The sequence below is a fragment of the Trachinotus anak genome, unplaced genomic scaffold (assembly GCF_046630095.1).
Source record: "Trachinotus anak isolate AG129_WGS33_773 ecotype Australia unplaced genomic scaffold, CSIRO_AGI_Tana_v1 ptg000021l, whole genome shotgun sequence".
Taxonomy (NCBI): Eukaryota; Metazoa; Chordata; class Actinopteri; order Carangiformes; family Carangidae; genus Trachinotus; species Trachinotus anak.
Genome location: NW_027273872.1, coordinates 22895911 through 22922405, shown reverse-complemented (window position 1 = coordinate 22922405; position 26495 = coordinate 22895911). Strand labels below are relative to the sequence as shown.

The following is a 26495-nucleotide window of genomic DNA, read 5'->3' as shown; positions in this document are numbered from 1 at the left end:
AGAACCTCTGCACCAGTGTTGGTGTGGTGCCCGTAGTCACCGGGGATCTGCCGTCGATGTAGCCGTAGCGTTGGTTTGAACGATGGCACTGGTTTGTGGTGATGTAACGCTAGCAGCAGCACAGAAAGTAGAGATTGATAATTGCTCTCCGCGTCCGCGTCTTCCAGATTTATGGCTAGTGCTTTGCATATGCGGAGAGCGTTAACCCCCATCCAGCTGATATTGATGTTTTTATTCCCTACTACAGGCCTGAGCCAGTTTTCAAACGCCGGGTCCTCTAGCCAGTTGTCTGAGAATTTGCATTTGCCCATGACGAAGATACATTTGGTTGTCTGAGCATTTAAGATAGGCCTAAGCAAATAAACCTGAGGAGTTTGACAAGCCAGCCAGTATCCAGTTCAACGACCACTGAATATGACGTTAGTATCGTAGGTATCGCCTAACTAGAATGAATGAGCCTAATCCCACATTTAAATAAACTTACGCAAACTTTAGCAGATAAACTTTTAAACACAAATGTACAACTCATAGTTTGAAAAAAAAAATCTAAAATTTAATACCTCATAAAATGATAATACATTTTAATACCTTTTAAGACTTTTTAAAACCCTGCAGACACCCTGATAGATGTGTCAGCCACTTTTTGTGAGTTGGGGAAATCTCTGGCACTGGAAAACCTCCGTCATTCATATCCACAGCTCACCGACGAACGATGGTATGAAGTCTTCAAATCCATTGACCTTCAACACAGACTTGGTCAACTGACCACAAATTTGTCACCCCCGCAGGAGACAAAGACACAGAGACCATTAGTGCACAGCTAAACATTACAGAATTGTAAAGTGTTCATTGTTATCTACCCTCTAAAGAGCATTAAACGAGGTGAAAAGGGGAAGTCAGACACATATGAGGGCAGCTGGAATGGTCAAGATGGTGACATCAGTCTTTAACAAGCCACTGATTTATTATTTTTTATTACCTCTAAGCAGAAACAGTGCGAATTCACAAGTACAGACAAATGATCACTGCAACTAAGCATTTACATTAAATTAATATCATACAATCTTACACTTATTTACATCCTTTGCTTGTCTTCTATATTATATCATGATTTAGCAAATAATTCACCAAATACTGTGCAAGTGCATAATAGTATCTATATGTCAAAAAGCAATCCTGAAAAAAAAAAAAACTATGTACCGGTATGAGAAAGCCAAGACAAAAAGTTTAACGAACACGGCTAATATTAAGGAGCTAAGGCGCCAGTTGTGCTAGTTATCTAACTGTTGGGGCAAATGATCCCACATTTATGCTCTCCTTACAAACAGTTTTTCATTACACCCCCAAAATAGCATGATACCCAGTCCACGAGTTTAATTTACCAACAATATCGAATACTGTTAGCTAACGTGGCTAACGCTAATGAGCTACAGTGGCTAGTTAGCTAGCCAGCTGTGTGTTACCTGCGTTCATCGCTTCATCGCGCGATGACGCGACCCACCTCCCGCTATTTTCTTCACATCCCGCTGTTTTATTTCTTTCTCTCGTCAACCATGGCTGAGCTAACAACCGTGGCTGCGCTTTATCTGCTGTGGGCGTCTGATTTAATTAAGACGCCCACAGTCCAGCTGTACCTCCTTGCTAACCTTCTTCAGGCATTATCTCTTTTGTTCTGTCCCGGTGAAAGTGGGACGTTGTGTCGTATAGCTCCGTGTGTCCACCGTGGATGTATTATAAGAATAAGGTCTTATAATACATCCATGGTGTCCACAGACAGCCACAATAATTTTCTCCTCCATTTTTTGAAATGTGCGTCTGACGTAACTACGTCGGTGGCGTGGTTTGGACATCAACGCTGATTGGATGTCGCGGCACAGCGTCACGCGATGTCGCTTGAAAAGTTCAAATTTTTCAACTTCGCGCGAGGACACGCGATGACGCAGCACGCGTGTCCTCGCGCCATTTACATTGACTTTGAATGGAAACTTGTGGGTTCATCGCGTCCATCGCGTTTGGTGTGAGCGCACCGTTAGCAGCCGGCTAACTATGTTTGAGAAACACACCATTTTAAAAGAAGAATTCGTGCCATAGGGGATGCAGTTCACGACAGGAATATAATTTGTCAACATCATTTTACTGAACTTACGGCTGCTGTCGATGTTCAGCCCGGGGAGGAGAGAGGCAGAACGGCAGCGTTTGTGACCATACTGTCACCCTGAACTTGAGAGAGAGAGAGATCTATTATTTATATAGCCTGTATCTTTACTTGTTGAAGATTTATCTTATCTCATTTGTTTTGGCCTGTTGGCAATTTTTCAGTCGATTAATATTGTTTTAAAGGTTCTGTCCCATGAGTAAAGTCACTGGTGGAGAATTATGTTACCTGCGGTCTATCTGTTTTTTTAACTGGTAGGTGACGTAAAAAACATTTAAATGAAATAAAATACAAAAGTACTAGGTTTAATATGTAATAATTTGTTCAAATTTAGTGTTGGGTCGTTAAAAAGGAATCAAGTAGCTGAAAGTTACTAATTACTTTATATAATTTATAATAACATTACCTTATAACTGCTCTATCTAAAAAGTAGTTTCAAAATACAACCATTTAAAATAAAAATGTCCCCATAACAGTCCATCCTACTCACAGAAACAACTTAGTCATTATAGGCTAGGCATATGGTCAGTAACCATAAGGTCATACTTGAAACATAAGAAGGTTCACAAAGCACTAAAAGTACTACTCAGAACCCTTTTTGAAAAATGAAGTTCCCCAAAGAACCTTAAACAGTAAGAAAAGGTTCTTCAGCAAAAAAGGGTTCTCCAGAGCACTCAAAGTGCTTCAGAGCACTTACAAAGAACCAGTGGTGAGCATATAGTACTCCTACCTGCAATAAAAGGGTCTTATTTTGAAGTAAAACAAAGAAATGAACAATAAATAAATGAAAGTCACACTTAATTTTTCTTGCACCCATTACTCACATCCAGGGATGACCTTTGACTCTTGACATTATTTTTAGTGACTTGCAATACAGTTGTGTTCTACAACTTGCAGCGTTGTTCTTAACGCAAGTCGTTATTAATGATTGAAACGTAAAATTACAATTATGATTTAATTTTTTAAAGGAAATACATTTTGTGTTTTTAGTATATGGAAGAGACTCATAGTGTATTTATTTATCTGTGTATTCATTCATACACTCAGTAATTACTTTATTTCCGTTTAGTAAGTTGTTCAAGAGTAAAACATGTCAAAGAAATGAAGTCGCTTTATACCTTTGTAGTTCCACCTTATATCCGGACGAGGTCGCTGCTGTATTATTCAATTAATTGACTGTATTCTTTCTTTCTTCCTTTCTTGAGACTTACCTAATGGCACCAAACGAAAACCAGATTATAATGTTTAAGAAACTATGTAAACTGGGCATGTTAGGGAGGAATAAATGCAGCTTTAGAGAAGGGCGTTTAACACTAAAAATACACTAAATTAAATACACCCTGAAACGTGACTCATCAGGTCGGAGGGCAGCTCTGGACGCTGTAGATGTGATCACAGTGACGACGCTGATGCTTTAGAAAATTAAACCGATCAGCTGGGCGCGGTCACGTCCCCTTGCGTTCTCCTCGGGAGCGCGCGTTGTCACCTGCTGCAGCCCGGACCCCGGCTCCTCGTCTCCTCGGACCCCGGCTCCTCGTCTCCTCCTCGGAGTCTGGACCCGTCCCCGCAGGGAGAGTCCAGCTTCATTCAGCCAGACACTGAAGCGTTAGGGCAGCGGGGTTGAAACTTGTAACGAGGTAAGAAAAACGTTTAGTTTGTGGCTACACAGACTGCTACTTTCTTCTCAACCTGCGTGTTATTTTCGCTACTTGAAGTCACAGTTTTAAGCTCAAAATGTTTTTCTGCATTGACGTTAACGTTTAAACAGGCACATTTTTCCTTCTTTGTTTATATCATGGAAACTTAATATGTTATATCCTCCTTAAAAGGTCAAACTATGTTTAGGTAGCACTTGCAAAGTGGACTTTAGTCTATTTTAGGGGGTTGTGTCATCTGGTTGGTGCTGTTTCAAGTAGGCTGGAGGGGAGAGCCGGTAGACAGTTTAATTTCAGATAGTCAAGGACGTTATTGCTCCTTTTCTCTAAACGTTCATTGACAGATATCGATTACTGGGTTAAACTTCGCTTTAAAAAATTTGCTGTAGAATTTTCTCAACACGCTGTCGTCTTTTAAGGTTTGCAAATGTAGCTGAGACCCCAGATAATACAATTTTACTGTTATTTTAAAATATTTTTTTACCTAAACGGAACTGACAAATGATATTAACCTGTTCCTCATTATTCTGGGAGTCCACGGAGCTGCTTCAAGGATCCACTTTGGGAAGCACCAGAAATGTGTGTCTTTATTGTGACATTAAGTTGTGTTTGCTGCATGCCAGACAGCCCATACTGAAGCTGAGTGGTGTCTTGAATGGAGATGAGAGCTCAGGTGTGAATTAGTAATGTGTGTCCTTCATTTTTAACTCTTTACCAACAGTCATATTTAAGGGCTCTCATTGTAGAAAATAAGAAACTGTAATGTATTTTCTCAAGTGTTCGCCAGCTTATAGCAGTGTTGCCTATTCAAATATTTTTTGATGCTCCAAAATAGATTTGCATAACACCTTTTTAGTTTTTTGTATGAAATGTAGACAAAAACATTGTTCGATGAGTTTGAAGTGACTGATTTAAATCTTCCAAGAGTGATGCATTCACATGCAGCCATGTAGAATGGAAAACTGACATATCTAATTAGCTTGTGAATACAACGCTGTTTTGCCGTTTTTGATATTGCACCGACAATAAATTATCAACCTGTGACAAATGCTGCATTAGATATTCACAAATTCATCAAAAGTGCTGTAATATCACTGCAGATGAAACATGCCACACTTGCAAAGCCTCTAAGGATAAAGTATCCTTGGTGTATGATACTGTCTTTAAATTTGAATTGATACTTTGGTTCATATTCAAACCCAGTGAGTGGTTCATGGTGTGAAATATGTCTGGCTCAGTGTACTGTGTCCACTCCATATCAGTGTCCAGGATTATGATCTCATCTGTAATGTGAAGTGCAGACATGGCATCTGTGTCCTTCAGAAACCCCCCTCCCTCAGTGCTGCACACAACAACAGTTGTTCTGAAACTCTTGGCAGTGGTCTGGCTTTTAAGGTCATGTTGAGGTTCTCTGACCAACATGAAGTTCATCTGATTATTTTATTGTTTTGATTATTAGGTGAGGAACAGGAACTTGATTTATCCCTAATGTGTGGTGCTTCTGTTGGTTTGGACTTTAGCACCTCAATAAATACAACAAATGCTCACACAATGTACTTATTGTGGCTGGCAAAGAGTACTGTCAGCTGTCAACATACTGTGTAGTTTTTGTTTGAGACATTTAGCATAGCATGTTTGACTCTAAGTGATTTCTAAATAAGTGTTAATGTGTGCTTTTTGGTGTGAACTCAGTCTAGCACTGACTGGCTGTCACCAAAATATAGTTCAGTGTTGAAAATTATTTAATTGTTTAACAAAAACTATCAAGACAGAATGGAATGACATGTAAAGGGAGATCAATGAAGTGATTGCTCAGGTCATTGCACTAATATGAGCTGAGTTGAAGGTTTAATGGATTTGTATATATCCCACGTTGGGTTGAGCAGTAGTTTTCCGAAAAGGGCCAACACAATGATGATCATTTTCCCAACCTAGTTCTGTCCCTGAACATTAGGTAGACATATATTTGGTCAAATGAAAAAATGATGCTCATCCATAATCCCTCTCACAATGAAAATGATGCGTTTCATCCCAATATCACTACAGAGTTGAAATATTTTCTAATGTAGGTTGATCCAACTTGGTAGGTTGAGACTTATTTTCCAATGGTTACTAGTTATTGTCATCGGTCATACAGAGGACTTACAACTTAGTGTGCTCCTACCCACAATGCCGTGCGGATTGTGTGTGTGAGTGTGTGTTAAAGGGTTGGTTCACCAGTAGAGTGTCTGCACCTGCCAGCTCATGTCCGAATTCCAAGACTAATATAGCTTTGCCCACTTCATCACACAAACACAAATACACTTACGCACACAGAGACACACATGCCACCACTAAATCAAGCAAACACACACATTACTTTCACATCGTAACATTTGAAGCACAGCAACTACAGTACATCTGGAATAAGTTTTGGTGGAAATACCAGTGTTATTGTTTTGAATGATTACAGCTGACATAAAGATGTAAGAAGCTCCTGAAATGTTTCAGTTTCACCAGGTTGCTTTCTGTGCATGTTAGATTTACTCATATTGGGTTTTAGTTGGTAACATTACCCCCTGTAGCATACACACTGTGCATGCCGTCTCACTGCTGTGGCTTGCTGGGACAGTTCACTGGAGCTATTGTTAATGTTATTATCTCCAACTGCGTTTCCTGTTTTGCCAAAATATCAGTGTTAGAGCTGGATAAATCCCTCAGCTAGGTTAATGCCGTCGGCCAGTGATAGCTTATTGCAGATAAGTAACAAGAAGTTTCAGTAGAGAAATAGCAGTAATATTTTTGGGGTAATTTAGTTCATAGTACATCCACCAAAGACAAGTTTAGTTTTCAACTGTAGATCGTATCCTGGTCACAGCATACAACCAATCTTGTTTATGTCAGAAAAGGAATATTGGCCGGTATATCAATGTTAGATTTTTTAATAGCTCTGATTATTGGTATACCCCTCAAAAATCCAGTATAGGTCAGACTATAGGCTGAGTCCTTCATTTCTGTTTATGTTTTCGTTTTTTGGGATAATTTGAAAACAAACTTCAGTGAAATGTGGTGGACCAAGGAAGAACCAGTTGGTGTAGAAAGCACCACCATGATGTCACTCGTGAAACATCTAACATTTTGCTTATTACTTGTAAACTGTGAGGTATATAATCAGAATCTTTTCTGGATTCCTTGGTCTAACATCCTACAAAACACATCCAATCTTCACAAATGTATTCATTTAATTATCGATATCCCATAGCATTTAGACATGCACATATCAGCTTTGAGAGATCCTTTAGATTGTATTTCATCTACGTGGCGTTACAGCTTTTGGATCAGTGGTAATGCTGCTGACTCACTCAACACTTTGCACAGTTCATCCTTGTGCAAAATTGGGTATACAGTAGGGTCCCAAAGTCTTGAGACCATCTTCCCATTTAAGTCAATGGGAAAATGGTTTTGATACAAAGTTTCAGAGCCTCTGCTGATGCTGGCTGACCAAAATTGTTCTGTGCCCTCAAATGCAGAAAAACAGTGAGCAAGTATACATAAGTGATTGTGTGAGCGAAGAGAGACTGCTATTGTCATTATACTCCTTGCAAAACCCAGACTACATGGTAGTCATGGGAACAAAATTCTTTCCTAGTAGAAAAGTAGAGGACCAGCCAGGCTTGGTATTACAGGAAATAAAGTACTGAGAGCACCGAAATGGGATCTGTTACTCTCATTAGACGGTCCCACTGGTGCCATGGCAGCCGGACTGGAACATATAATCTTTAGTTACTCATATTCATAATTCTGTTCACCAGTCGTCATATTGATTTTGATGGTAAGAATCTGAGCCATTTATGGTTCGTACAGACTGGATCGCAAATTGTCCACTGAAACAACATCATGATGTGGTGACCAACACTATAAAAATCAGCTTTTGCAGAATCAGCACTGGATGAGTGTGGCGCCAACAGTTTGTTAGCTTGTAGAGTTACTTATCAACCTTCTTCAAAACCAATGAAATGTAACGACTGTTCAGGATGTTCTCCTGCACTAAGGAACAAGAGTTTGGCCTTGGGACTTTTGACTATTGAAATTTAAATTTTGGGTGTATTTTAATATTTGATCAGGTCTCACCACAAAAATATTTTCAAACACTGTTTGTGGAAAGCCTATAGTTTGAGTTAAAAATAAGCGATCATAAGTCAAGAACGGTTATGTAATATACCATCGAGGATTGAGTTGCATCTGAGGCTCTTTGAATATTGGTAACATTTCTTGGTTGAGCTGACACTAGGTTGGAACTGCTTCAACATCAGGGGATTGTCAGGGATAAAATACTGTTTGCCTTTGGAACTCTGTAGGTGATTTTCATGACAGCTGTTTCTTGACGTCACCCATCACTCTCCCTTGAAAGTTGCTTGTTTCCTGTCCCAGAAACTGTAGCTTTTATGAATATATTCAAATCTTTGATAATAGATCTGTGCATATCTCTCAGTTTTCCAGAGCCTCAGCCTGCCAACCAATCCTCTGGAGGAGCCTTCAGTTACAGTGAGGAGGAAAGTGGCTTGAGCTTAGAAGGCCAAAGGTCACCAGAGGTTGTGGTCCGAGCCTGTACGCCCAGCCCTCCCCCTCCACCCTCACCACCAGCACAAGTCAAGGAGAAGGCCCCAACACCCAAGCTGTTCACCCCAAGCAAGCTCAGTTTCACAGTAAGAACATGAATTACACTAAGTTTTATGCTGTCTGAGAGGTTTTTTGCAGCAGGAAATACAACTGAAATTTATCTGAACAAACAACCTCCCTGGCATTGATCTACTTAACTCCACCTTGAATATTCTTTTGGAGATGTGTTAAAGTTTCTAAATGTGTCTTCTTCATTGCACTGTTGAATTGCACCTCATTGAGATTTTGCTAATGTGTGTGTTCTCCCTTTCAGTCTTCCCAGCCAGGAGGCAACAACATGAATCTCTCAGACCTGCCTTCCTTCACACCCAGTGCCTTCCCTCCCAGTGCCTTCAACTATGAGCGACCGAGGCATTTTATTCAGTCGCAGCCGGCCTTCCAGGCACCAAGCTATGAAAGTGTGCTGAGGGAGGCCCAGGAGAACCAAAACAACTCCCAACAGAACCTCAACATTTCCCATAATAGTCTCAGTGTTTCAGAGGCCCAGAGTCAAGCTAAAATCACGTCTGCACAAAGTCAATCATTTTCTCAAGGTCAGTCAGTGTCAAAGTCCATGTCACAGACCCAGTCACAGTTTCAGTCTCTAAGCCTCAGTCAGAACCAAACCCAGTCTGCTGCCCAGACACAGATTCAGACCCATGCCAATGGAACGGGCAAGTCCTCTCCCTCCTCTTCCAGTCTGAGCTCTCCCATTTCTACCCCAGCCTCCTCTGTTGTGCCTCCTTTTTCCTCCACTGCCCCCTTGCTCAGTCCCTCTGCCACCACCACCTCCTCCCCGCCTTTCCCAGCCTCTTCCTCATTCTCTCTCCCACGCGCCACCATGCGGTCCACCATCACCCTCACCCCCAGCGTCCCCAGTGCCACTGGCCTCGGCAGTGCCACCATACCAGCCAACCAGGACACCATGTCAGCACCTGCCGCTTACCTCTGCTCTGTGCTGCCCTCCCAGTCCTCCTTCTCTGCTTTCTCCCCATCCAAACTATCTCCCAACTCCAACTTTCCACATCCCTCCATCTCCCCCTCCTGCTCCCCACTTTCTCCCTCAAGCCCTCTGCTCCCCATGAGAGCATCCTCCTCTCCTTCCTCCCTCCCCCAGCAACCAGTGTCCCCTTCCCTCCCTCGCTCCCCTCTCTCTCCCTCCTCCTCTCAACAGCCCAGTACTCCCAACAATCAGAACAGAGTCCCACCTGCTGTGGTGTCCCTGCCTGCCAGCTACAAGGGGACGCCTAACACGTGAGTCACAGTTCACATATTAACAAAGTCAAAATGTCCCACACTTAACAACAGCAAAAACAAATATTAAACAGGAGCAAATGTTTATACTTATATAAAGAGAACAGGTGATTTCGAGGTGGTGTGAAGAGTTTGTGAAAGTATAGCTGCACAAAAAGCATGTCAGTCATTACTTGTTTATCATTAACAATTATTTAACATGAGGGGCTAATATAACTTCTCATTTGAGAAGATTTTATCCATGATTAATGGAGAATTGTCAAAATCCAAACTGTAAACTAGTAATAAATCAACTTTCTGTAGACTTCATACCACCTGTATGATAAAGAAGAAACATACAAAAATCCCAGGGAAAAATGTTTATTTTAAAAAGTTGATGTAATGCTTTCAGCTGTTTTTTATGTTACAATTAGAAACTAGACTGTTTAATCGTTAAAAGTTCTTCTGAGTTGAAAAATAACAGTACCACACCTGAAATTATAAAATAATGGAAGTGACTTTGACTTTTCCGTGATGTTTTCCAACATATCCACAGTGGGAACTCTGCTATGTATGCATGAAGCAATAAAAGAAATCACTTTTAAATATAAGATGCACCCTACATATTATGAACCATACACAGCAACATAAGGAAAAAGCAATAATACTGAGTTTAGATGCTGAAAAAGCTTTTGATTCTATCAATTGGCAATATCTCTACAAAGCTTCTTTGGTCTTCAGGAAATGGTGATAAACAGTAAGAATTCAAATCAATAGTTGCACAGAATAACAAAATTAAGGGTATTGAAATTGTTAGAGTAGAACACAAAATAATGTGCTACGCAGATGATGTCCTCCTGTATTAAAAAAGACCAAACAGTTATCTTTACCAGAAGTGATGAATTTCCTAAAAGAAATCAGCTATGAGGATACAAATTGAATATTGATAAAATGGAAACCCTAGCATACAATTTAGGTCTGTCTGAAAAACTGCGTACCCGTTGAAATGGAAAATTTTGCCCAACGACCTTACAAGATTGTTTGAGAAAAACTAGGACCCTTTGTCCTGTAAGATTAAAGGAGATCTAGTGAGGTGGAATCTCATACCATTTTTAAGTTTAAGCTCAAGAATTGAAACAATTAAAATCAATGTTCTACCAAGATTTTTTTATTTCTTCCAAACCCTCCCAATTACAATTACTCAAAATTATTTCACAGAATGGGACAAAATGATATCGAGGTTTATATGGCAGAGAAAAAGACTTCGAGTACAGTATAGAACATTACAGCTGTCGAAAGAAAAGGGAGGCTGGGGCTTACCATCACTAAGAAATTACTGTATCTCATAGAATAGACATAGAATGTAGCTTTCATGTACATATACAGACAGTAATAAAAGAACATAAATTGAAAGAAGATATTAAAATTCTAAGTTGGTGTGCATATGATTTAGATTTTACACAAATAAGATGGACAATAGATTTAAACTTTGGATTTAAAAAATGTGTTATATCCCTATGTAATGTTATAAAGGAAGGTGAAATTATGTGTTTTCAAAATTTAAGAGAGTAATTTTCATTAGAAAAGGAGAACTTTTACTGATATCTCCAATTAAGAAATTTTTACAACCAAAACATCAAAAAGAAAAATACCAGAGATGCCAGCAAACCCTTTGTCCAGTTATTCATAAAACCATATAAATCAGAGATCAATAGAGGGGTTATTCCCGAATTATGGGAGAAGGAAGGAGACCTGTCAATAACAGCTGGAAAAAAGTTGCTAGATTTAAATAACTGGATAGATGTAACAATGTAGATTTATAGGATGGAAAAGGTTACCATCTCTTAAAACCTAAAGATTGACATTTTTGTACAACACTGGGAAAAATGGGTGCTTTATGAGAAACCTCTGAGAACTGATTTTGTTAAAGTAATGAATTGAAGGATTTTTATAAGTATGTGAGGTATGTGTGTATGTGTGGGTATGTATGTATACATACATATTTATTAGTTTTTCATTTATTTACTTTCAAAGCTTGATGATATGATATCTTGCAACATGAATGCAACTGTATGTCTTTCCCTCTCTGGATGTACAAAGTTATATTATGTGCTAGGTACTAGCACAACAGTTTATTTCCAGAAGTGTTGAATAAAGGTTGTTGCAAAATTAAAGTGAATTAGGGTCCCTCTGTTGCTTTATTTACCATCTGTTCCTCCCTCCTTTCTCTCTGTCTCTCCAGCCTTCCCAAGCCCATCCTGAAGAAGTCTGTAGCTCCCCGACCTTCCTCTTCTCGTTCCACAGATGAAGACATCCAGGGCTCCAAAGACGCCCTCATCCAGGATCTGGAGAAGAAATTGCGCTCGAAGGAGGCCAGGAGGAGAAACAGCCAGGTGTGTGTGTGTGTGTGTGTGTGTGTGTGTGTGTGTTTGTGTTTGTGTTTGTGTTTGTGTGTGTGTGTGTGTATGTATGTGTATATGTGTGTCTGTGTGTGTGTCTGTCCTGCAAACTGTGGTGGAAGTGGAACAATCCTACATTTCATAAATACAGAACCTCCAAACATAATACAGAATACATAATTGCAGTAGTTTACTAAAACACATCACAGCACACTTTATTCTAATGTGTGTGTGAAAAATGAAAATGTAACAGTATAAAGCTTCATTTTTGACAGAAACTGTCCTATGAGGAGCGTATGGCTCGTAGGCTGCTGGGTCCAGACAACGTCACCCAAATGTTTGACCAAGACAGTCTGTCAGACTCACAACTCGACCAGGTACGACATCAAACTTTCATTTTGTCAGCAGACATCGTTATTATTACCAAAGTCCTTCAGTCTAGACATTTCTCACAGTGTGTTTCAGATCTTATTGATGTGTGTTGCAGTACTAACTGTGCTGTACAGACATTTATGTTGGCTCTTGCCCAAAACCCATTAGCTTCCATTTTGCTGTTAAGTAAAAAGCCTACACATTAATACAGTCATTTGGGTTTGAATGGGTGCACAGGGAGCGTGTTTCCCTCTCAGGGCCTCCTGATGGTCTCCCGACCCATAGTTGAAAAAGCCTGGCAGTAAAAATCAGCAGCCCCAGTGAGCTGTCTCCTGCTGTCATTGTGACCAGTTCTGTGTGTGTGTGTATATGTGTATGTGTGTGTGTGTTTGCAGGATTGTTCTGTCAAAAAGCCTCTGTCACAGGGCTTTGCAACATCTATTCTTTCTGTCTTCCACACTGACATACACAACACCAACACACAACATAAGCATATACACACTCAGGGATACACACATCCTCTCAAGCCAACAAGGTTTGTCAGCAGCTATTTCTAGCCTGCTTTCTGAGAATGAGCCCCTTTCACTGGTGACAACAGAAGTATTGTGTCAGAACACACACACAAACACACACACACACACAGTTACCCTCCTAGAATTTAGTCAACCTGTTGAACCGTATGGTTAGTTTTCAAAGTTCACACCTGTGAATCCTCTGCTTATTTATTTTCTGTTACAGCCAGAATCACCAGAAGGAAGACACACAGGTGGACTATGGTAAATACAATTTATGTATCAATGTCTCATATAATTATTAACCTAAGTTTCTATTCAACACCACAGTCTTGAATGTGGGATTTCCCCCTTAGATTCTCATCCAGCATGGTGGTATTTACTCACCCTCCGCAGCTGTAAATCTAGATTGGGTTTTTACGAATAGCTCATGAATACCAGCTCATGAATATTTGACACTTTTTGTTTTTGTCCATTTGATGTGGTAACTGAACCTCAAGCTGCTCTCTGCAGTCATACATAATACTTTGCAGCTTATGTTACAGAAACATCCATGGAAATATTTTTCTTGAATGAAACTATCCTCCAATGGGCTGCAATAGGTTCACGTGTATCTAAGATGCCCTCTTGAATTATTTAATAAGAAACGTTTGTTACTAGTTTCTGTGGAGTTCCTGAAAGTGATGAAATTATATTGTGTCAAAGTGAAATTTTGTCACCACTGGAGACAAGTTGCTACATCTAGAAGAAACAAATGAAGCTAAATCACTTGATCAGATTTTTGCCATGTGGTGGGGGAACCACTAGCTGGTTCAACTTGGTAAGGGATGGAAGGCTGTACATATGAATTTAAATTATCCAGGAAACTATTTATCCGTCCCTATGTATAGCCTGTGTTAACCAAATCTCTACATAAATGTTTACCAACTCCACCTGCCTCAGGAGAGATATAGTGACTCAAGTTCCTCATAGAGAAGCCATGCTGTCAGAGGACAGAAACACAGCAGGAGCGCCTGTTTCTATGGCTGCTAGTGGACTGTAAAATTCAGTCGGTGAAAGTGAGGCAATGTACGGTTCTGAATAGATAATCCCTCTCTCTCCTTCTACAGGGGGAGGCACCACTCAGGGACAGATGAGAGGGCCAATGAGGGATCAGCTATACAAGAGAAATGTTATGCTCCTCGCTTCTTGCAGATCCCTCCAGACCTCACTGTGGAGGAGGGACGCTTCTGTAGGATTGACTTCAAGGTGAATCAGTCACACACACACATGGATGCATTAACACCAAGGTCCTCACTGTTTCAAGTTTATTAATACACTCAGATCTGTATTACTACAAGGCTGGGGGTTTCCTCATATAACTTACACAAGAAATCTGTAGTAATGGTGTGGTCATGCAAAGGTAAATAAAGGAGGCTTAAAACCCTCTCCTTCAGGTCGGAGGTCTCCCCACACCAGATGTCTGCTGGTACCTGGATGGCAAAGCCATTCGTCCGGACGACTACCATAAGATGTTGGTGTGTGAGAAAGGGATGTACTCATTCATCATAGAGATTGTCACAGTGCACCATGCTGGTGTGTATGAATGTGTGGCCAGGAACCGAGCTGGGGAGAGCAGATTTACCATGAGGCTTGATGTCATAGGTAAAAATAAAATTACTTAAATCTCTTTATGTTGTTAAGTTATGCTGTTAAGTTTTTATGTTGGACATACCGGTACTATGTTTCTATGTAGAATTTTAGCCTGGTGCAGCTTAATAATGTTATTGATTGAACTAAATTTATGCCTGCTGCCCTTGTTGTTAGCTGTGAGGATGATGTAGAATTAAATTCAGCCCACCTCCTCTGCTCCTGCAGCCCAGGAGGTTCTCCGTCCTCCCACCTTTGTCCAGAAGATGTCGAACTCCAGAGCTCTAGAAGGCGACACTGTTAGGTTAGAGTGTAAAGTGGAAGCTTCCCCTCCTCCACAGCTTTTCTGGAAGAAAGACAAAGACATGTTGCGCATTGACCCCAACAGAATGAGGTAGGTCAGCTTCATTAGACAAAAACACCTTGAAAAGGCTTCAAATTACAAAAAAAAAAAAAGTAAATTATTTTATAAGCATATCCAAGGTTTTTAAATAGAAAACTTCCCCCATGCACAGTTTATCCTGACTGTATGTTTCACTTACAACATGCACAATTAGAAAGATGGGCCAAAATTTCAGATTATGTTAGATTTACATCACTGATTCAGCATTGCGATATTGCTGTCACTATTATGTGTCAAATTCCAAAAACAGTGAGTTTCTACATTTCTGCAAATACAGTTCAAAATCGTTTCTCATTAGACTGCCCCTGCCTGGGGAAAAAAACAAGACTCTCAAACTCCACACCTTCATTTTCTAACTTTCTGTTGTGAATTTGTGGAGTCAAACTCAATCTGAGATTTTTTTCAGACTATAAACCTCCTTCAGAACCACATAACACCCCATACAGTGTTTCACAGGCATTGGAGTAGCACTCCTCATGGCAACATTATGTATGTGGAGGGCCATGTTAAATCAGTTATTCATCATTTCATTCTTAATGAATGAATCCTTTGAATTGTGTATGTTCTTGTGTTCTGTGTCCTGTTTCAGGACACTGGGCGCCATGTGTGGTAAATTAACACTGGAATCTGTTTCTTTGTTTTACAGTCTGTACCAGGACGGTTCAGGCCGGCAGTGCTTGTTGATAGAGAGGGTGATGAAGTCTGATGCTGGTTGGTACACTCTCTCTGCAATTAATGAAGCTGGCATGTCCACATGCAACGCCAGGCTTGATATAGGCAGTAAGTCCACTGTCTGTTCATCTGTCTATGCAAATTAGCTTTAAGGGCCCATCTGGGCTATCTCGCGTGTGAGACAGCCTGATAGTTACTATAGTAACCCAGGTTATAAACTTAAACAGCAGACGGAGAAGGTTGTGCGCTCATTGCTACACTGAATCCAGCTCCACAGCCTGAAACACGTCAAACACATGCTGTGTTACGTGATCAAGTGGAAACTTGATGACAACGTGAGGCATTGACCTGTTCATCTTACCCAGAGTATACTGCATCATCACCTAGTCAGAGCGATAAATATGGAGTCCATCCACCGGTGAGGGAGAGCTCACTGGAGGAAAGTACAACACAGCTATTAGGTTTCTGCTCGATCACATAACACACCATCTGCTGTGTGGAGGGGCCGCTGAGTGAGAGGACTGACAAAGGCCTGGCCCCCCGTTACGCATGAGCTGGACTTAGCTGATTAGCAAACCTGAAAGTGAGTTCAGACCAAGACTTAGACATAGTACAATGCAGTGGTTGAACAGAAATAGGTTTCAGGAGTGACTGGCTCACAGTGTACAAATCAAGTCTCTAATTTATTTAGTACAGTAGTCAAAATAGTAAACCTCCCCCAGTCATCACTGGAGTTCGCAGCCAGGCAATTCATAGTGTATGAACATAGTTAAGTTCGCATTATTGTGTGTGTGTATTTAGGACTACAAGGTAAACCAAACAGGGTGAAATGAAGGCAGTAAATGTTCGGTAAACATCACTATTAAATCACTCTGATTCATACAAGTTTATATGAACTGTGTGTTTTGCTAATGAAATTAGGAAATTTTACAACAAATTTTTAAATGCAGTCTATCTTTATGATTTTGTTTAAACAGTACAGCTCTCCACATATATGTTTATATATCTATGAATCTGGCTTTCTGCACGATTAATATTAATATCCTGGTAACTTCAGAACAGAAACCTACTCACTGAGTGCAGAGATTACCTTGAATAGATCTTACTGTGCAGATAATTTACAGATCTGTTTGATCTGCTGTGGTGGAGCTCTTCATTTTAAAGATCATGCCTTGTTTTGTACATGTGCAGGTTGTGTATTACACATTACGCTGTGCGTTTTCAGTCTAAGTGTTGTGTATAAAAAGTAATGATATCTGATTATAGTCTGTAGATGTGTTGTTGCAGTTGATTTGCTAAAATTAATCAATTGGGTTTAATGACACACAGATGGGACACATCAAACAGACATACACATACAACATGTTAAACACACAGTCACACTGCACTTGGCTAAATGAATTTTGTCAGAGCCCGTCAGTTCTGTGATGAATGAAACTAATTCATTGTTTTGTTTGTTTAAAGAAAGAAGGTGAAAGCTGGTGAACTGCGCAGCCATTGTTCCTCCAACTGTGTGTCGGTTACATATCTGGCACTGAGCCATGCCGTGCTGTCCTGTGCTATAATGTACAGGCCAGATGAGTTATTTTCAGACACCTGGCATGAAAAGAATGTTTAGCATGAGTCCAACCACCAGTGAAATTTGTCACTGATGCTGGTGGCACCAGTAGTGTCATTTTATTTATATAAATAAACAAGGAATGTGCAGCTCTGTGAAAACAGGATTGAAAACCAGTTTTTCCTCCCTGTTGGAACAGATGACTAAGTACTACAGCTTCAGTATAAACACAATTTCATTTGCATGTAATTGGAGAAAATTACTCGTTCGTGATTTACTGTTGTGGTATCCTTAATATTATTTACAGACAATATTTAAAACATCAGGATGTATAGCAAAGGTGTTTTAAATACAATACTCTCTGATCAAAAAGCAGCATAACGAACAAAATAATTGTTTTTTATTGTGATGAATTTGTGGATGAACACTTGAACCACTCACCACTCCCCTCTCTGTGCCCCTACCAGCTCGCACAGCCCCAGCCATGAAAACGGCGCCCCCTGGCTCAAAGACACTGAAGCTGCTGTCATCCCTGAGCCATGTGCCCGCTCTCACCGTGGAGAGCCCCGCCCAGCACACCGCCCCGCTGTACGAGAGCGAAGAGCTGTAGACCACACCTTCACATCCACCTTCAACCATCATCTTCACTACCATAAAACTGGCCTGGAGTCTGTGTTAGAGTCTGTATCAACTCCAGGCAGAAACAGCTCGAAACATGCTGTTCAGTGTATCACATTTACAGCATCGCAGCAGATGAGTACACATCTCAGAGCACATCTGTGAGCATTTGTAAAAGACAGAAACTGTGATGCCATATTAGAGGATTTTCCTCTATTATTAGAAAAGTTTATCTTTGTCTTGCAAACAAATTTTCCTCCATCTTTCAGAGGTTTAGTATATTACGAATCTGCCTTTTAAAGATTGTTTTCAACCACCCTAACCTTAGGAACACTCAGTGCCTACTTCAAGAGAAAAGTATCCAAAGTTTAGTGGTGGTCAAGTGCCTTCTGACTTACAGTAATCACTCCTCTTATGAACCATCTGCTGCTGTTTGTTAGCACCGCGCCCACCCCACTCTCTCTGTCCCTCGCTTTGTTGTTAAGGCTCATGTTTGATACATGGCTGTAAGCCCCTGCTCTGCCCGCCTGTCTCTGTCTCTTCATCTGCCTGTCCTGTCTGCTCTCAGCAAAGCGCTCTAGGTCAGGGATGTATTAATAGACCTGGCTACGATGTGGTGGAGTCAGTTTTATCCTATCGGCAAACCACAATACTGCAACACTGAAGTTTTTGTTTCAACAGCCCCAGTATGTGTATACACTACTTCTTGTATTGAATTATCATGGTGTTTGTGCTGGGTGAGCACCTTTCATTTGAATAATCATTCATTATTGTGCTCTAGGTTAGAGGACAGAAAACACCCAAGATTAACTACAGTACCCACAATCCAACACAGCCAATATCTATCACTGCACTTTAATCATGACAACTGTCCCTATGTCTCCTCCAGCAGCTGCCCTCCTTTCTTTAGTTTGAAGTTGAAGAGGATGCTTTTATGTTTGCTTCAGAATTTAAGTATTTGTCTCTAACTTACAGCTGCTGCAGCCTCTGATGGTGTGTGACTGAAAAGCTCCATTACCTTGAATAGAAAATTTTAACTTTTTACTTTTGCCTCTTATCTGATGTTTCCCTTGTTTGTTTGAAGAGAGATCAATGTTGGTCACTGCTCAGATTCTCTGTTGTGGTATAAATTCAGCCTAATATGTGTTTTTAAAGTTGGTTTCTAATATACAGTGTATGTGAATGAAGCTATTTATTTGAACTGAAGTTATTAGTCTCTTCTGTTGGCCTGCTAAAGGCTGCAGCCAGAGGTGAACAATATCAACGAGTTGGACAAAGAGCAACAGGCTGATGTTCTGATCACCAGCCGCTGTGACTGAACACAAGACCAGATCTGCACTCCAAAGAAAATCTGAAATGTTTACATTTTGTCACAGCTGCAGTGCAGATTAGATGTTTCACATTTTACCCGAGAGGAGAATACCCGTTTTTTTCTTCCTGATGCATGTTTGCATCATTTCTGTTCAGTTGAAAAATGGGTATCAGTATGTCAGCCTGTGTCCACATTTGCCAAACTCTCCATTTCTGACCAGAGCCTTGTTAAAAAAAAGAGCTTTCAAAAAGAGGCTTGATTTGCCTGCATACCTTGGAGCTGCTTGTTTTTATTGCCAGCCAGGAGATAATCACACAAAAACTTTGGATTTTTGGCTGGATCTGCATGCAAACTGAAAATCTGGGATTTAACCCTGTGTGGCCGCAGCTCAGTGGCAGGGGTTTCTTTTAAGATGGGCATAAAAAAACCTGCCGTCCAGGTCACAAGAGATGAAAACTGCTTTTTCTGGTTGGCATGCAGCCCCTGTTACATATAAACTCATATAGTTGGGCTGCGTTTACACAGTGACATTTGAACTCTTTTACTCAGGTTTAATGCTTTTAGGTGCAGTGTTCCTACAGTTTGTTATGAGGTTTGGATCAAACAGGGTTAAACATTGGATTTGCTGAAAGCACCAGGATAGTTTTGGTAAGTTAGGCTCTTCCTGTTGAGATTGTAAACTGCAGGTAGTTGTGTGTATTCTCCTCAAGTACTGTTTGTTGTGTAAGAAGTTCTGGATATCACTGGATGAATGAGGAATAAAGTCTATGTGACCTTGGGTTTGCCTCCCGTTTTTGTTTTTTTTTTTAAATGGACGGCACAGATTAGGGCTCATGCTGCCCTCTGGTGGCTCAAAACTTGCTGATGAGGCTATGACTTCATATTGAACACACATTAATAGCTCAAATTGTTCTTTTTATTAAAAACAAAAAGTTGCTGACAACATTATCAAAAATCACATAAAACCTGTTTTGGGCTAAAAGAGGACCAGGGGTGGTAGATGGTAGAAAGTGTTTCTACTGTGGCATCAAACCGTTTTATTGCCACTAATCTGTAGTGAAGCTGCACAGTGAAGGACCTGCACTCTGACATCTCATCACACAATCAGCTCCCAGCTTCTGTACACAATGTCTCACTACCAAACTACCAGCCTTGTCGCCAGTCGTCCTCTTCTACATTATGAACTCAGTCACAGTTCATACATTTATACGTATGTACAGTATTAAGAGAAAGGAATGAAAAGACAGGAGAGGAGCAGTTTCTGTTTGGATCAGATCCGAGCCAGTGCCCTCAGTTACAGATGTTCACTTGTACAAATCCAGATCTGTGTGAAGAAAGCTGGAGTTCACATGAAAGTGCCCCACTCTATGACAGTGTTTGACATTTCAGAGCTGTAAGGCACATGAATAATGCTGTGATTAAAAAAAATTGAAAATGAGTAAGAAAAGCCACATTCTTTCAGATACAGTGACTGTAAAATAAGAGAAGTGTTGACGTGAAATAACAACAGCAATCATTCGTATGTCCGAGATTCTGTCTGAAAACTGTTTGCGTGCTTTGAAACATCTGTACCGGCTCATGTGTGTCTAATGTATCCGTGCACACCCTTGAACAGCTTCTCACTTAAGCCTGTGTTGTGAGATGGAAAAAATCGACAACTCCTCTCGACTTTTCCGTGACGCCTGATGATAACTGTGGCTGTAACGGTGATCCTCACATGGACGCCTCGTTCTGTCACTGCTCTGGTATCCCAGGGGTTTGGCAGAACAGGTATTCAGTCTCCTCAAAACTTTTTCCTTTGAGACAAACTTGTTGATACTTTACTGATACTAAAATTCAGTTGACTGAAATACTTAAATTTGTTGCAGTTGACATTTTCCTTTTTCAAAAGCTAAATATATCTGAGTGCTGAGATAACATGGACAAGATTACAGGAGGGAAAGAAAAACGTAAAAGACACTATTATCAAAAACACGGAGGAGCATCCGATCCTGTAATCTTTTTACATGAACAGAGAACACTGCTGGTATACTGTATGTACAAGTGTTCAGTATCCAGCATTACGAAAATATATGTAATTTGGACTGACGTTATACAGAAGACTCAGGTGCCAACATCACGTCTGTACTGCTGAGGTATGATGGTGGAGCAGCCGTGATGTCAGTGTGGAAACCGGACTGACAGAAACTAGTTGAGAGTAAACTGAGAGCTTCAGGGTCTTTTCTGTGCTTGCTGAAAGTTAGTTGTTTTTTTTTTGTAATCTGCAGTGATGACATGATGTTTGGAGACTTGAGCTGACACAAACAGAAGCCTGCGAGGAGAAGCTCCACTTCTCTCATTCCCATAGGTCAAATTTCTACGTCGCTCTCTTTGTCGTTGTCGTGGTCACCGTCGTAGAACTCATTGGCTGCCTCCGGTCTGAGGAAGTCGATGTTATTGAGAGCCAGTTAGTTTACAGGAAGACGGTGATGTAGTCTAAATATTTTAATGCATGTGTTGCATTCATTTCAGCCCCTTGCAGGTGCACTGACCTGGTGTAGTTTTCCTCGGCCCCCCTCTCATCAGGGTCGGGCTCGTCGTTGCGTTCGTAGCTCAGCATGTCGGAGGGGACGTCGTGGATCTGGACGCTGGGCGCGTGGTTCAACATCTTCAAGTTCTCAAACACTGTCTGACGGATCTGCTCCAAGTACTGCACCGACAGACACACAATTATAAAGGTGCTAATATATCGTCCTCATATCATCAGACACAACAAACACCAATCAAGGACCACAAAGAAGATACAGGCTGTGTTATAGCAGCCTGAACACAAAACAATCCAGGTCAGAACAACTCTCAGCTCACTCCTGTCACTTCTCAGTGTGTGGTGATGTTTTACCTGTCTGGAGTTCTGGTTTTCTATCCTGGTGCTGACATCTGGATGCAGCGTGAAGTCTGGAGCAAAGTACTCAAAATACTCTGGAGGGAGCAGAAACAGGAGGAGGATGGAAAGGAAAATGTATTTCCATTGACCTCTCATTCATTATCAAAAACAAGCTCTTAAGATCTAAAGAGGCCAAATCACCACTAGCCCACAACTTACTTTTACATAACTTCCAACAGATGCGCTAAAGTTTGAAAATGCTCGATATGAATCTCTGTCTCTGTCTCTTCTAACAACGGGATTCTCATACTGCAGCCATTTTGCTCTTTTGGTTTTGTCAGACAAATCGTCACGAACAGACACTGAGGTGTCACAAAATCATGTCACCTGAACACTTGATATTTAGTACAGTTAAGCAGAACTCACCGCTGTAAGGCAGCTCATCACTGATGGATTCATCCACTAACAGAGACGTCTCAAAGGTCCTTCGACACAACATCACACAAATTATTTTCAGCAACAAAGCAAAAGCCTCAAAAAAAGCCTCAAACGCATCAATGGTTTGTTCATGTCACACATTTCACTCTGTGTGTCTGACGTACCAGCAGCGAGCCACGTTCCTCACCGTGTATCCTCCTCCTCCCAGGACCAACAGAGGAATCTTAAAGCTCTTTACAAACTCCACACACTCACTGCACAACGCAAAGCAAACACACATGAATACACACAGGTTAAAAAATGCTTACCAGAATGAACTATCTGGAATGTGCTGACAGTGCATACAGTAGATGTGTACACTGTAGATAGAACATAACGTATCATCTGTAGAATAAAAAGATGTTTCTATCACACGCTGTTAATAAGATAAAGAAAAAAGAGGAATGATTTGATCATGTGTTGAACTGATCAAAATCAGGAGTTGGTTGAAAGTGTTTTAAACAAGACATTTCACTTTAATAAAGAAAACGCTGAGCTGGTCTCACCCATGTCCTCGTATACTCAGGTTGAAGCAGCCCAGTCTGTCACAGCCCAGAGAATCTGCTCCACACTGCAAGGAGAACAGAAATGAGTGACATGCTGCTTATTCCCAGTTTACTGCACCAGGTCCTGCAACATCCTGAACCTGAAGCGTGTGTAATTTTCTCTCACACACACAGTAAACGATCTATTAGCTGAGGTGACAAATGTTAATTAAACTGATGAAGGCTGCATCAGATTCAGAGCCACAGACTGACCTGGAGAACGATGCAGGTCGGCTGGTAGAAATCTACCACCTGTTTAATAACTGGCTGGAACAGCTGCCTGTAGCCTGAAACACACACATACAGATGTTTGATTGTAGTTCTGACCAGCTGACAGAGCTACAGTCACAGTCAACACAATAATAACTCCAGGTCAGTGTGTTGTGTTATTACAGTTCAATAATCTGATTTTTGCAGGAAGTGAACTCACTCTGGTCATCGATGCCGTCTCGGAGAGGAACATTGAGGCAGTAGTACCGGCCGCTCTCTGCCCCGACCTCATACATGTCACCTACAGAAAACACAAACTGTCTTCAACACACACCTGTCTTTTTCAGTAACAGAGACCCATAACTTTACAGTGTCCAGTGTGTAACTGAAGAAAACACTGTTGGATGCTTAAAGCAGCTCATACCTGTTCCTGGAAAAAAGTAGTTCCCATATTTGTGGAAGGACACAGTCATTACACGGTCGGTCAAGTAAAAGGCTTCCTGGACGCCGTCACCATGGTGAATGTCTATGTCAATGTACAGAACCCTAGGGTGGTATCTGTGACACACACACACACAAATACACAGAGTGGGAGAGTTAAAAAAAAGAGAGGAACAGACACAGGATCCACAAATGAAGAGGAGTGTGTTCTTACTTGAGCAGCTCCAGAATACTAATGACGATGTCATTGACGTAGCAAAACCCAGACGCCTGCAAACACAGGAAACTCATCTTTTAATAAGCAAAGAGACACTCACAGCAAAATATAAAGAGATGGCAGAGAGGAGAGAATGTACAACACTTGGTTCTGACCTCAAATTTCTTGGCGTGATGCAAACCTCCAGCCCAATTGATGGCAATGTCGCAGATCTGGAAAAGACAGAGCAGAATCCTCATCAATTTAAGGTCACAGTCTCCCAGCCGTGCTGCAGCCACATTGCTGCTGTTTCAGTACAACTAAGTTCACACCATCAGGGGCTGAGATGCCCGGTAATTTGGGCATCGTCTGCTACACACATGTTTATCTTTAACCACCAGCTGCATAGCAACAGATTCCCAGCAGGACAGGAAGTTCAGATGGCTGCAACTGAAATAATAACAAAACTCCACTAAATCAATGCTTATGGTGCTTGTGAGAGAGGAACTGCTTTTCCACAGACTTTTGATTTTCACTGCAGCAGAACTGACTTCAGTTGTGTTGCACTGCATGTGTTACCTTGTGGTTGAGCTGTGTAGCTCCCTGTAAAGACGCTCCTGTGTATCTTGAGCAGAACTCAAAAAGACCTGGAAACACAGGACTGAAACACAGACACAAAATATTTTGCTTATTGTTTAGTAAGTTCTCTTACAACAGTAATAGAAAACTGGGCTGCTGGATGGAGAATTGTGTCATGTACATGGCTGACTGGCACCAAGACAGAGGAGTAATAAGAGCAACAGCATAAAAGGAAACTTATGAGACATAAGAATATCCTGGATATGGAGGAAATGAGACAAATCCTGAACCTGATAATAAGTGTGAAACCATGATATGTCACAACTGTTTGGAAAACACATCAAACCATTACTTTGATAATCATAACACTCACCAGTCGTCTCCCACATTAAATGTGTTGAGGCTCTTTGTGAAGCCCTGCATGTTGTTGGGGCTGACCTTCTGCAGGAAGTCTATGTAGTCTTCAGAGTGGAATCGACACATGTCATGCTGAGATGCTTTGTATGGCTTAAATACCTAATAAGAAAAACAAAATGAAGAAGAAAATGAGGCAAAATTACAATGTGACATTTGTATCAGTATATATTCTTGATTTTAGTGTTTCATTTCATTTTCAATCAAAATAACGATCAACTGTTATTCCAGCAGGAAAAACATCAGCAGGGTCTGAATTTGTAGCACCATCTGTCTGTGCTGCTCACCATCATTTTCTTGTAGAGTCCATAGTGCAACACCAGACTGTGTGTCAGAGACAAACGGTGAGGCTTCATAGGGTGGCCCGCACCTGGCAGAGGCAGACAGTTTCCACATTATAGTGCAGTCATTTCAGTTATTTCATAGGGTGACATCAATGACGTCTAGTACTGAGGTAAGTCTGAGTTTCATAATCGCACTGAAAGATGAAGAAACATACTGTGCTTTATCATGGTTCTGTCACTACTGAAAGAATCACATTGTATTTGCTCCACTTATGACTAACAGGATTACACAAAACTAAAATACACAAAATATCAATAACAGGTTGAAATTGTGATGCCGAGTTACAATAGTGAAGCTTCTTCCTTTCCTTAAAGATAATAATTAAGATCAAGAAAACCTGCACAAAGTTTGTCATCTGTATATTCTGGTTAAATTATCTCCAGCACTCATGCTGTGAGTAGTTCTATCTTATGAGCATAAATGCACAAGCCATAATATGCACTGGAAGCCAATATGCACTTAATACAAACAGGTAGACAGCGACCACAATTTACATATCGTAATAACTGTCAATGCAGACAACAGGTAACCTAACGTTAGCTAGCCGATCAAGAAGGTACTTCAAAATTTGTACGAACATGTAGCTGTGAATATAAACGTGTGCTACATTAAAAACCAGGACAGCACACCTCCTAATGCACTGCGAGAGTGTGAAATGCTAAAAATTTAATATAAAAATAAAACACAACCCTCAGGTTGTTAGCATGTAGCTAGCTTCTCATTAGCACCATTCCCTTTGTAGGCCGGTCTACTACGACAACCAAACTCACCGTAATGAAAGTTGCCCACATCTGGGTCATAAAAATAAGATGTTCTGTTGGTCATTCTGTTACAAATATCCTCTGGTCTTTTCCCCCGTAAAACTGTGACTCTTGTTGCAGCTAGAGAACCCGCATTTTCCTTTCAATTAGCAGATAGCCGCCATGGTAAACACCGAGCCGACTGCGTCATCAGGACGCGACAGCACTGACGCAGAGGGGAGGGGAGGACCGCAAAGTGGGGAGAACCAGAAATTCATATGCTAATAAATCATAAATGAAAAAAAAACAAATGAATAAATAAATCACATCCTCAAATAAATTGACTCATACTTGGAAATATAGTCTACCAAAAATGCAGGAACATGCAGGAGATTTTCCAAATCATAAAAAGATAGAAACCAGACTGTACACATGTGGCAGTGAAGGTAAGGTGAGTGTTTAACACAAAACAGACATGTTACCCTGAATCCACTGGATTTAACACACAGGTGTACAAGCTTAAACACAC

General features: G+C 40.8%; 2 protein-coding genes across 5 annotated transcripts in view; one reads left to right on the top strand and one right to left on the bottom strand.

Annotated features, from left to right (window-relative positions):
• Window positions 1-19934, top strand: part of myot (myotilin) — a 45132-nt gene extending 25198 nt beyond the window's left edge. For 3 of the 4 annotated variants that reach the window (XM_071457778.1, XM_071457779.1, XM_071457777.1), the window contains exons 9-18: window positions 8282-8495; window positions 8723-9702; window positions 11924-12074; window positions 12356-12457; window positions 13191-13228; window positions 14074-14212; window positions 14401-14608; window positions 14822-14987; window positions 15643-15776; window positions 17694-19934. In XM_071457778.1, coding sequence (XP_071313879.1) covers window positions 8282-8495; window positions 8723-9702; window positions 11924-12074; window positions 12356-12457; window positions 13191-13228; window positions 14074-14212; window positions 14401-14608; window positions 14822-14987; window positions 15643-15776; window positions 17694-17836 — 2275 coding nt within the window. In that variant the 3' untranslated portion in view covers window positions 17837-19934. The remainder of the gene's footprint in view (window positions 1-8281; window positions 8496-8722; window positions 9703-11923; window positions 12075-12355; window positions 12458-13190; window positions 13229-14073; window positions 14213-14400; window positions 14609-14821; window positions 14988-15642; window positions 15777-17693) is intronic. The other variant, XM_071457780.1, reaches the window with a different exon arrangement.
• A 120-nt stretch (window positions 19935-20054) lies between these two features.
• hdac3 (histone deacetylase 3) lies at window positions 20055-26189 on the bottom strand. The gene is made up of 15 exons (XM_071457781.1): window positions 25997-26189; window positions 25169-25251; window positions 24841-24983; window positions 24468-24549; window positions 24065-24121; window positions 23907-23962; window positions 23676-23809; window positions 23472-23552; window positions 23255-23328; window positions 23003-23067; window positions 22622-22711; window positions 22446-22504; window positions 22035-22114; window positions 21688-21845; window positions 20055-21574 (listed from the first exon to the last, which is right to left on the bottom strand). Exons 1-15 carry the CDS (start codon window positions 26049-26051, stop codon window positions 21505-21507), a joined length of 1287 nt encoding a protein of 428 aa, XP_071313882.1. The 5' UTR covers window positions 26052-26189; the 3' UTR covers window positions 20055-21504.
• Window positions 26190-26495: the final 306 nt, after the last annotated feature.

What these genes read in the sequence shown, in the direction of transcription:
- hdac3 (XM_071457781.1), bottom strand. Translation starts at nt 26,051, where the DNA reads ATGACCAACAGAACATCTTATTTTTATGACCCAGATGTGGGCAACTTT. An exon ending in CTACACAGCTCAACCACAAG is followed by an intron (nt 24,122 to 24,467) that starts GTAACACATGCA and finishes TGTCTTTTCCAG; the next exon opens with ATCTGCGACATTGCCATCAA. An exon ending in AGTATTCTGGAGCTGCTCAA is followed by an intron (nt 23,810 to 23,906) that starts GTAAGAACACAC and finishes TGTGTGTCACAG; the next exon opens with ATACCACCCTAGGGTTCTGT.